General features: G+C 49.2%; 1 protein-coding gene across 3 annotated transcripts in view; it reads left to right on the forward strand.

Annotated features, from left to right (window-relative positions):
- Ranbp10 (RAN binding protein 10) overlaps positions 1-6,451 on the forward strand; it is a 61,657-nt gene extending 55,206 nt beyond the window's left edge. For all 3 annotated transcript variants that reach the window (XM_059264112.1, XM_059264113.1, XM_059264114.1), the window contains 7 exons: positions 132-240; positions 340-488; positions 670-874; positions 1,629-1,750; positions 2,174-2,319; positions 2,618-2,729; positions 3,089-6,451. In XM_059264112.1, coding sequence (XP_059120095.1) covers positions 132-240; positions 340-488; positions 670-874; positions 1,629-1,750; positions 2,174-2,319; positions 2,618-2,729; positions 3,089-3,219 — 974 coding nt within the window. In that variant the 3' untranslated portion in view covers positions 3,220-6,451. The remainder of the gene's footprint in view (positions 1-131; positions 241-339; positions 489-669; positions 875-1,628; positions 1,751-2,173; positions 2,320-2,617; positions 2,730-3,088) is intronic.
- Positions 6,452-11,706: the final 5,255 nt, after the last annotated feature.

Raw genomic sequence — 11,706 nt, forward strand, 5'->3', positions numbered from 1 at the left:
GGGCAACCAAGTTCTCTCAGCCTTTTCTGTGAGCTTCTCCAGCTAGCAGCATGCCAAGAGCCAGCCCCCCTGACTTCAGGCCAGGGATATGGAGGGGATCTCAGCCCTTACAGCCTTGTTCTTCTCTGCAGAAATCCAGAAGCTGGTGTTGGAAGGCCGAGTGGGTGAAGCTATTGAAACAACCCAACGCTTCTACCCTGGGCTGCTGGAGCACAACCCCAACCTGCTCTTTATGCTCAAGTAAGTCAGGTTTACAGTTCCAGAGCCTGGCCCTCGGCTTACAACAGGAGCCCACAGCCTGGGCCAGCCCAGAGCGTCAATGCTCTGCTCCCTTCACAGGTGTCGACAGTTTGTGGAGATGGTGAACGGCACCGACAGTGAGGTCCGCAGCTTGAGCTCCCGAAGCCCCAAGTCCCAGGACAGCTACCCTGGATCCCCCAGCCTCAGCCCCCGACACGGCCCTAGTAGTTCCCACATGCACAACACAGGTCAGCCATTCTTCAGAGTTCTCTGGGATGAGCTGGTGTGGAGAAGAATGGCCGCCCCACCTACCTTTCCTTGGGGCAGACTTAGGACTGACTGCTGGACTGGGTGGAAGGGAAAAGGCCACTCTGGCAATCCCGAGGGCCCCACTTGTGACCCGTCTTCTCTGACCCACCTGGCTTCTAGGAGCAGACAGTCCCAGCTGCAGCAATGGCGTTGCTTCCACCAAGAACAAACAGAACCACAGTAAATACCCCGCACCCAGCTCCTCCTCCTCGTCCTCGTCCTCCTCGTCCTCCTCTTCCCCGTCCTCCATCAATTACTCCGAGTCCAACTCAACAGACTCCACCAAGTCCCAGCCCCACAGCAGTACCAGTAACCAGGAGACCAGGTGCCTGTCTTGCTCCTCCCTCTCCACTCCACTTCTGTCCTGTGCCCACTGGACCCACCACTGGGCAGGCTCCTTTGAAATGCTGCCTCCTGCCCTTTACCCTCACGTCTGTTGTAGGTCTTGCCTGGACTGCAGCCTCTTTAAAGGTCAGGCCAAACACTGGTTCTGGCTTTTGTCCCTATTCAAGATATAGCTGTCAGTTCCCTTGACCCTGCCAGACTTGAGAACATGGTGGCCTACACAGGGACTCCTTCTCCAAGGAGGCTGGGCCTATTAGAACCCCTAGGGTCTACAGTTCAGGAGTTATTTTTATGAAATCAGGCTCATGGATAGCCAGGTGGTCTGGGCTGTAGGCCGCAGCTCCACATGGCTTTCAGCAGGTCCTGAGCATGCCTAAATGCTGACCTTAGTTTGGGTCCCTGTCAAGGCCTCAGAGACACCCAGTCAGTTCAGTTGGTAGGGATGAGAGGGATATATTGAAGAGGTGTGTCAACTCAGAAGAGAGCTACCGAGAGGAGTCACGGGCAGCTTTGGGACAAGAGTAGGAATCCCGTAACAAACACCTGTGGTAGGGGCTGAGTTTCGGAGCCTAGAAGGTTTGGGTTATCCATCCTCTCATGCTCCTGGCAGTCCTTCAGTTTGATGCCATGGTAGGACCCATTATGGTCCCTCAGGTAAACTCCTTCGGTTTACCTGAAGCGATGGTAAGCAAAGCCTGGATAGAGGCCCAGCTCATCTCCACTCTTCTCTACAGTGACAGTGAAATGGAGATGGAGGCGGAACATTATCCCAATGGTGTGTTGGAGAGCATGTCCACGCGCATCGTCAATGGTGCCTACAAGCACGAAGACCTGCAGACAGATGAGTCCAGCATGGGTAAGTACTGTTCCTTAGTATGACCCAGCCCCTATGTTCCATGAGAGGGCCACATACAGTCCTAATGCCTACTTCCTCTTAAGAGGGCTAAGATGGCAGGCTCTGGTAGCCTGAGAGACTGCAGCTGGACTGAGTCCGCCACTCTTAGTCATTCCTGGATGTGTCCTTGAGGTGGCTTCCAATGTGAAGGAAGGGCCATGTCTGCTGCCAAGACCCTTCAGAGGCCACAGGGAGTTTGCGAATGTGGCCCTCATCAGCTCCGTGCAGGGTGGGAAGGGGGTCTGTGTACCAGCTGGACGGAGCTGCTCCATCTGCTTGCTCTCCTAGCCCTTGTCTGCCTTTGGCAGGAGCTGTAGCTTCACGGGTCCCCCTCTTCTCCCCTCTCCACCCTCTAATGTGTTTTCTGCTGACCTCTGGGTGCAGATGATGGGCATCCACGGCGGCAGCTCTGTGGGGGCAACCAGGCTGCCACAGAAAGGATCATCCTGTTTGGCCGAGAGTTGCAAGCATTGAGTGAGCAGCTGGGCCAAGAGTACGGCAAGAATTTGGCCCACACGGAGATGCTGCAGGTACAGGATAAGCCAGGTCCTCACGCAGAGCAGTTCCCCATTTGATGCCGGGGCTCCGGGAACATCTAGGGGCAGTAGTAATAGGCCAGAACGGGCTCTAGTTATGTCTGCAGTGGAATTTGGGGTGTTTAGGGTGTTCCCCCCATTCCAAGATCTAAAGAGGGTATATCTTTGCCTGACTCTATAGTCCAGGTATATTGAGCTCTCCCTGGGCCCCATGCAGTCTTCTGACCTCCTCTGGAGCTACGGGAATATGTAGAGTGTGCTACATTCCTCTCATGGATGCTCTGTCCCTTAGGATGCCTTTAGCCTACTAGCGTATTCAGACCCCTGGAGCTGCCCAGTTGGCCATCAGCTTGATCCCATCCAGAGGGAGCCTGTGTGTGCTGCTCTCAACAGCGCCATTTTAGGTGAGTGCATCTAATGAAAGCAAAAGTTCACCCATGACTGTGGGTGGCCACCTTCCTTCTTCCTAGAAATAGCATCAAGGTTGGCATAGGCCTTCATAGGGAACCTGACCCTAACTCCCTCTGCCCAACTGAGTTGGCCGCTAGTTCATGGCCATGGGCCAGGCCAACTTACTTGCTCTAGAGAAAGCCAAGGTCCTCAGATTCCTATCATGAATGCAGGGCCATGGCCGGTGGCTGGAACACTCAGACAGTAAACACTGTTCCAAGAGTTCTGTCCATACCTCTAACCTCTAGGGAACTTTGACCTGTGCCCAAGTCCTTGACTAGGCATTGACCATGTCTTATAATCTCCTCCACAGAGTCTCAGAACCTGCCAAAGCAGCCGCCTCTGATGCTTGCCCTGGGCCAGGCATCTGAATGTCTGCGGCTCATGGCCCGAGCAGGCCTGGGATCTTGCTCTTTTGCCAGAGTCGATGACTACTTGCACTAGCTGACCTTCCTGGCTGGCTCTGTCTGGCCGCCCTTCAGCCCAGGGCTGGAGCAACCCTGCCCTCCATAGGCACCTGGTACAGAGACCTGGAAGCCATGGGCAGAGTCCCACTCCTCCTACCTGGCCGGTCCTCCCTGCCTCCATCCCTCCCTCCACCCCTCCCTCCCTCTTTTCCTTGTCCTCTCCTTCTCCCTCTCCCTTCCACGTGCAGCGGCCTGTGACACAGTATTGGCTGGTTACTCATGTAGCGGCTTCTCCTTTAAAGGAGATTTTGTTTTGAGAAGAGGTTGGGTTTTTTTAATCTTTTTCTTCCTCCTGACTGAGCCACCAGTGTGTATCTCGGGAGAGTTTGTGCTGAGCTGGTTTCTGCTGATTTAGTAATGAAGCCTATCCAGGTTGATGATAGCGTATTATTTTCATAAGTAAAAAACAAACAAACAAATGAGATTATATATATATATAAAAATATATATATATTAAAAAAAGACACAGTATTTATCGTAGTACTAGTGGTCCAGCACCTCTTGGGTGAGGCTGTCCAGACACCATGTGTTTTTATTTGAGTCCAACTCATTAAAAAAGAATCATCTCTTGTCACTTCAGTCAAGTGATTTGTTTATTTTAGGCTCCCCTTTTATTGAGCCACAGGTCCAGCTGAGGCTGCTTGGTGGGCAAGGTCAGGCTAAGCTGCTTTGCAGCATCCCAAGAGGTATGGGTCTCTAGGCCCCTTATAGGTAGACAAAACACAGAACTGCAGGTTCAGGGATTCAGGGAAGTGAGGTGGCCTGGGGCACACAGCAAAGCAAGGGAACACAGGGTCCGTAGCCAGCACGCTGTCTACCACTCTACCCTGCCTCTCACTGCCTGCCTTGCCCCTCTCTCCCATCTCAATGCCCTGCCTTCCCTTGTTAAGATGGCCAAATAATTCATTACTCTCAGTTGAATGCCTGGAAACTACCTGCCTTCAACCCAAGAGCTGCTGTATGCCAGGCTGCCAAGAGGAAGACTCCATTCCCAGGACAGAGGCCCTTAAGGACAGGCTGGCTGCTTTCTTCCTGCCTGGGTCTTCACCATCACTGCCCAACTCTGATGGGATTGATGCTTCCTGTGGAGAAGTTGGTACCTCGTGGAGTCTGAGTCTCGGACCATTGGTCCAGAGTGGATGGAGCCCTTGGCTTCCTGGTCCAGACTTCCCTGCAGCTGTGGGAGGCTGCTCCCTGCAGCGTGGCCCCGGCGATTCTTAGGAAGAGGAGACTCCATGGGCCTTACAGATGTCCCAGCAGCTGTTTGACATGGGATCCTCACAGCTGGTGGGACAACACCACACCCTACCACCACAGGGCTGAGATGCTGCCAGGATGTGGGTGGGCCATCTGTGGAGGGGACTGTCTGCCAAGGAAGAGTTGGGTCTATGGAGAGGAGACCTGGAGGGGCCAGGATCTCCTTACCTGCTTCACAGGGTGAGTGAAAAGCCCAGGCAGCCTCTGCAAAGAGTAGGTCCAGCTGTGGCAAAGCTACAAGTGGCCTTCCAGTCCCCTTGGCATCTGGGCTGGGTGAGCTCATGTTCTGTTGGTGGACACAGAAATCAGTGGTAGAGCTCAAGATGTTCTGTGCCTACTAGGCCTCACCAGGCCCACAGCTGGACAAAAATAAGTTAGGCCAGCTGTCAGTGAGGGGCCAGGGCCCTGACTGAAATCTTCCAAACTTTTGCTCTGGGGGCTAATCCTACAGGCTACTACATTTTCTTGGTTCCTGGCAGGGCCTTGGTTAGCAGCTTGTCAGGAGGGTTTGTCCTGTGTAAAGGAAATTTCATCCTGTCCAAGACTAGAACACCCAAGCTCCAAACTCAGGTTGGAAATATCAGGCTGTTACAGTGGTTGGCCTAACGTTTGGATGTGAAAACCGGTGGCATTTGCAGAGCGGTGGAGTTTAGAAAAAGTCTCCACCAGTCCTCTCCTTTGCCAGTTAAAGAAACAGGCCCAGGAGATTAAGTGACTTGGCCAAAGCCACACAGCAAATAGTGGCAGAGCCAGGACTAACTATTCCTGTGGGTTCGACAGTCCTGTCTAGACCTAAAGCAAAATGGCAATGAGCTTTGTGAGGGTCAGGTTGGCATGACTTGAGCAGTGCCTGAGCAGCGGGTACCGTTTGGAGTGTGACGAGAGTGGGCATGGGTGCTTAGACTTGGGTTGTGGAGCGGCTGAGAGGGCCTTGGAGGGCTGTGTGCTGCATGGGGTTGTGTGTCTACCTGGCTCGCACTCAGTACCCACGGCCACCTCCCCGTTTTCTGTGCCTTATCTCACTGTTTCAGCTGAGTCCAAGTTGTTTACTCTGTTCCTCTCCAGAGGGGTTCTCTGTCCTAGTTGGACAGCTCACTTTGGGGACATAAGCCTTTGCCTCACAAGCTGTGGGGAGGGCCAAAATCAAGCTGCTGGAGCCAGTTGTTAGTCCAGTCCTGCTGCCAGAGGAGCCCCGTATGTACCCCCATTCCCACTAGCCTGTTTCCAGGAGCCTGGAGTGGGGAATAGTTCTTGGATGCAGCTTAGTAAAGGGCTGGACCTGACCCTTGTGGGCAGGAGGAGGACCTGGCTGTGTTGGGTTGTCCAGCCCTTGGGGAGCAGCATTCCCTACTCATCTTCCCTCTGTGGCACCAGATGGTAGCTCCTTGCAGAGCAAGGACCAAGTTGGCAGACCACTCAGAGTCAAAAACTCACCCCCACCCCTTCCTCGTGGGTCAGTGGCTGAGTGTAGGCTGGCAGAACAAGGATATCACACGCTAGGGAAGTAAGGACTGCCTGGCTACCCGGCATCTTCCCAGCCCTTAAGCACAAAAAGATGAGGCAGAGGACTGTTGGGGCTGATCGTTCCTTTGGTTGCTCACAACTCAGGTATGCATGTCATTTGGCAGCTGGACAGCAGAGCCCTATTTCACCACCAATCACAGGCATTTGGACCTGTGGCCAGATGGTGGCTTCTGGCTGTCCCCAGTGCCCCCTCTTCGCATAGGTTCCCTCCATTATCAACTACAGCTGAAACAGGCATCCTCCACATTGTGCACACTGGTTCTGCCTTTGTCCTTGCAAGCTGATACTCGGCGTTAGCATGAAACTTGTGGTGTGAGAGGGTTGACAGAATTCTAACACAAACATCCTATTAAATTGTACTTGAGATGAAAAAATTCCTGTTGTATTTTGACAGAATTATTTTTATTAAAATACACATCCATGAGCAATTGTGTCTCATTTGTTTGGTCTCACTAGGGTCGATGGGCCCCTACCTCTTAGTCCCTCCTCAAGGACTTGAAACTTCATCTTTGCAAGACTCCAAAAAGCACAGGGACTTTAGCTAGTTCTCTCTTCAAACAGCTTTCATCTTCGACAAGGAAAACAACAGATCTAACTTCAGAAGAGTGGGCTACAGTGTCCTTTTTCCTCCACAGGAGAGCCCCCACATTGGTCATCCAGTACCAAGTGGTCAGCCCTGATCAGAATCATGCACAGAAGTAACATGATACGGACTGAATGGATTGTATTTACACACACACACACACACACACACACACACACACACACCAATAATAAATAGGGGCCATGAGCCCGATACTCAGGAGGCAGAGCCAGGCAGATCTCTGTGATTTCGAGGCCAGCCTGGTCTACAGCACGAGAGCCAGGACAGGCACCAAAACTACACAGAGAAACCCTGTCTCGAAAAACCAAAAAGAAAAACAACATGAAATCAAGAGATCAAGGAGGGTGCATGGAAAGGATTGAAGGGACAAAAGGAAAGGGATAATGGATTAAATATTTAATTGAAGCTGGGTGTGGTGGCATTTTCTTTAATCCCAGCACTTGGGAGGCAGAAGCAGGCGGATCTCTGAGTTTGAGGCCAGCCTGGTCTACCGAGAGAGTTCCAGGACAGCCAGGGCTGTTACACAGAGAAACCCTATCAAAAAAAAAAAAAAAAAAAAATTAAAAATGTAGTGTGGTGGTTGGATGTAATAGTGTATATCTTTAGTCTGAGCACCAAGAGGCAGAGGCAAGCAGATCTCTGCTTCAAGGCCAGGCAGGCCAGGACTACAGTGAGCTCCTGTGTCAAAATAACAAAAGTGTGGGCTTCACTGGTTGAGAGAGCATTTGGTGCTGGTCGGAGAACCTGAGTTCAGTTCCCATCACCCACATCAGGTGGCTAAGCAGCCACCTGTAACTCCAGCTCCAGGAGGATCTGACACCTCTGACCTCCCAGGGCACTGCACTCAGGCACATACCCACATTCAGATATAAACCTACACTTAATTTTAATAAAAATAAATCTTAAAAGGAAAATAAAGGGGTGTAGCATATACTCAGTATTGACAGGAAATGGATTCCAAGAGACTGCTTTCTTTTTCACATTTCAAATTCCTCTGGTGTTCAAATTCCTCATATAAAATGGTATATAATATGACCTACCCTACATACATCCTGTTTATACATAGATGTACTTTTTGCCCCCCTCGAGACAGAGTTTCTCTGTGCAGCCCTGGCTGTCCTGGAACTCACTCTATAGACCAGGCTGGCCATGAACTCAGAGATCCACCTGCCTCTGCCTCCTGAGCGCGGGGATTAAAGGTGTGCGCCACCATACCCGGCTTAGATACACTTTTTAATATTTGTGTGTGATGTGTATGTGTGCAGGTGCACTTCCCCTTGTATGCATGTATGGAGGCCAGAGACTGTTGGGTATCTTCCTCAATTTCATTCCACTTTTTTTTTCTTTTTGCTTTTTTGAGACAGGGTTTCTCTATGTATCCCTGGCTGTCCTAAAACTAGCTCTGTAGATCAGGCTGGCCTCGAACTCACAGACACACAGATCTGCCTGCCTCTGCCTCCCTAGTGCTGAGATTAAAGGCGTGCGCCACCACCACCCAGCTCTTCTTTACTATTTTTAACTATGTATATGAGGTGGGGGTACTTGCACATACCCCATGTGGTGCCTGGGGAGTCTAGAGAGGGCACTGGATCCCCTAAAGCTGGTGTTAAAGGCAGTTTCAACTACCCAGTGTGTGTGCTGGGAACTGAACTCCAGTCCTTTGCAAGAGCAGTGCCTGCTCTTAACTGCTGAGCCAGAGACATAGTTCCTCCACCTTAATTTTTTTGAGACAGGGTCTTTCTCTAAACTCAGAACTCACCAGTCTGACCACACTGGCCAGTGAGTCCTTGAGAGCCTCTCCTTCCTGCCTCCCAGTGCTAGGGTTGTGGTTCATGTGTTTGGTGCCTGATTATACGTAGGTACCAAGGACCCACATCCAGAGCTTCGTGGCCGCACAGCAAGCGCTTGACCCACTAAAGCATCCCTCCAGGCCCTGTATGCAGCTAAAAAGAAAACGATTTTCTTCGAGGGGTGTGGTGGTACATAATTACAATCCCAGAAACAGAGAGGTGGAGACAGGAGGGTCCGTACTTAAAGTCCAGCCATCTTATATAGCTGTGAGACCAGCTTGGCCGACATGAGAACCTGTCTCGAAAAACCAAAGCACACAAAGATCTCACTGGCCCCTGGTTGGTTGGCTCCATGGGTATAGAATGCAAAAGCCAACTATATATTTTGAAGGCATTCACCCCAAATGTTGCAACCAGAGTTAAAGGTTCTTCTTTTGAGTGCTAGGAGCAAAAGGATTAATGGCTCAGTTAACCATGGAGACCAGGAGACCAAAGATTGGTACCAGTTATCATATTCTTGGCTAAACTTTTCCTAATTATCCCTGACTGGTTGGCATAGAACCAATGTTTCTTCCAGTGTCATACAGAGACCTCCTTGTATCATGAAGAGGAGATCCAAACCTCTGAAAATCAGTCTCTACTAGGGAGACTACCTGGGTTTCCAGAGGTAAGGAATTTTTCAGATAGTCTAGGTCTGTGTCTACTTGGGCATTGAGTTCCTTGAAATTTTTATCTCCCACAATTAGGGCTCAAGTACCAAGTGCTGCAGAGCCCATCCCAACATGCCTGCCCCCGCCAACGGGGCAGAGAATGGGGACAGCTTACCACACAGAGGAAACCCAGAATCTAGATTAAGGTGGACCCTATCCTCTTTTTTTTTTTTTTTTTTTTTTTTTTAATAGACGAACACTTGTGGTGTAACAAACACAGACACAAAGGAGTGGGGTTTCCTCCAATGTAAACAATTTACAAGATGCATACTTGATTAAGCTGTTAGTGGAGTAAGCCAGATAGTCTCTGGGGCCTAAAATACACCCAACTGCCATTCCTGGGGTTAATCTGCTGTACCTGGCTACAGGAATTTGCATGGAGGGAACTATCTGGGAGTATCTTGGTAATATTGAGCAGGCATCCTTCCTTGGAAGTCCCATAGGGTGAGCATAGGTTGGTCCCATTTATAGTTGTCAGGATTAGAAGGGGAGCTTTTGGTTTGATTAGTTCCAAGCCCAACATACTACAGTGGGTCTGGGGTCTAGGCATAGCCAGCATTGGTTTAATAGGAAAGGGCTCCTAATCCGATATAATAGGAATAGGTTCACATATGTGAATGCTTGGTCATTAGAAAGTGATGCTATGATTCCACTAAAATCAGGCACAAAACAAGGCTGTTTACTCTCCCCATATTTACTCAACATAGTACTTGAAGTTCTAGTTAGAACAATAAGACAACAAAAGGAGATCAAAGGGATAGAAATTGGAAAGGAAGAAGTCAAATTTTCACTATTTGCAGATAATATGATAGTATACATAAGTGACCCCAAAAATTCTACCAGGGAACTCCTACAGCTGATAAACTCCTTCAGTAAAGTAGCAGGATACAAGATCAACTCAAAAAAAAAAAAATCAGTAGCCCTCCTATACACAAATGATAAAAGGGCTGAAAAAGAAATCAGAAACATCACCCTTTACAATAGCCACAAATAATATAAAATACCTTGGAATAACACTAACTAAACAAGTGAAGGACCTGTTTGATAAGAACTTTAAGTCTCTGAAGAAAGAAATTGAAGAAGATATCAGAAAATGGAAAGATCTCCCATGCTCGTGGATAGGCAGGACTAACATAGTAAAAATGGCCATCTTACCAAAAGCAATCTATAGATTCAATGCAATCCCCATCAAAATCCCAACACAATTCTTCACAGACTGGGAAAGAACAATACTCAACTTCATATGGAAAAACAAAAGACCCAGGATAGCTAAAAGAATCCTGTACAATAAAACAACCTCTGGAGGCATCACCATCCCTGAGCTCAAGCTCTACAATAGAGCAACAGTGATAAAAACAGCTTGGTACTGGCATAAAACTGACATACGTGCTGAGTGGTCATGATGCATGTCTTTAATCTCAGCACTTGGGAGGCAGAGGCAGGAGGATCTCTGTGAGTTCGAGGCCAGTCTAGTCTACAGTGCAAGCTCCAGGACAGCCAGGTGTGGTATTGTGTTCCCCAAAATATTGTGCACCCTAATAAACTTATCTGGGATCAGAGACAGAACAGCCACTAGATACAAAGGCTAAAAAATGGTGGCACTCACACCTTTAATCCTAGCATTCCAGAGGCAGAAATCCATCTGTTCAAGGATACAGCCAACCATGATGACTCATGCCTTTAATCCCAGAAAGCGAGCCCTTAATCCTAGGGAGTGATGGTAAAAAAGCATTTGGCTGGTTAAGCTTTCAGGCTTTGGAGCAGCACAATTCAGCTGAGATTCATTCGGGATGAGGACTCAGAGGCTTCCAGTCTGAGGAAACAAGATCAGCTGAGAAGTTGGCCAGGTGAGGTTAGCTGTGGCTTGTTCTGTCTCTCTGATCTTCCAGTGTTCACCCCAATAACTGGCCTTGGGTTTGATTTTATTAATAAGACCCTCTAAGATTCATGCTACAGCCAGGGCTACACAGAAACCCTGTCTCTAAAAACCAACCCCCTCAAAAAAAAAAAAAAAAAAGGCCAATGGTAGGAGGTTGACCTAATTTTTACTAATCTCAGGCGATATATTTAAAGTTTCTTCTAAGGTCGTGCTTATCCTTTGTACCTGTTCTGAGTTCTGTAAACTACAGGTACAATGTATTTTTCACTCAACATTTAGGACCTTTGTCAGATTTAAGGAAACTATGGCTATGAAGGCTGGGGCCATTGTCGGACTGGGAAAAGGGCAACCCAAATCTGGGCATTAATTCTTGGAGGAGTTTCTTGGTGACTGCTGAGGTTGTCTGCACTGGGGTGGGATAGGCTTCTACCTATCCAGAGAAGGTGTCTACGAAAACTAACGAATATTTGTATCAAAGAACTGTGGGCTTTCTCTCTGTAAAGTTAACTTCTCAATGTTCTCTGGGGGTGCTCCTCGAGTGCAGGTTCCTTCCCAGGCTTTTTTCCCCCTCCTTTGGGATTCATTTGTGTACACTTGCACACGTGGACACAGTGTCTCTGACAAGATTGTCTAGTCGAAGGATGTCGTATTTGGGCCTGAGTAACTCAGCAGGTTTGGATGCCCCCAGGTGGATGGCCTG

This window comes from Peromyscus eremicus, chromosome 5, assembly GCF_949786415.1.
Source record: "Peromyscus eremicus chromosome 5, PerEre_H2_v1, whole genome shotgun sequence".
In the NCBI taxonomy this organism is placed as follows: domain Eukaryota; kingdom Metazoa; phylum Chordata; class Mammalia; order Rodentia; family Cricetidae; genus Peromyscus; species Peromyscus eremicus.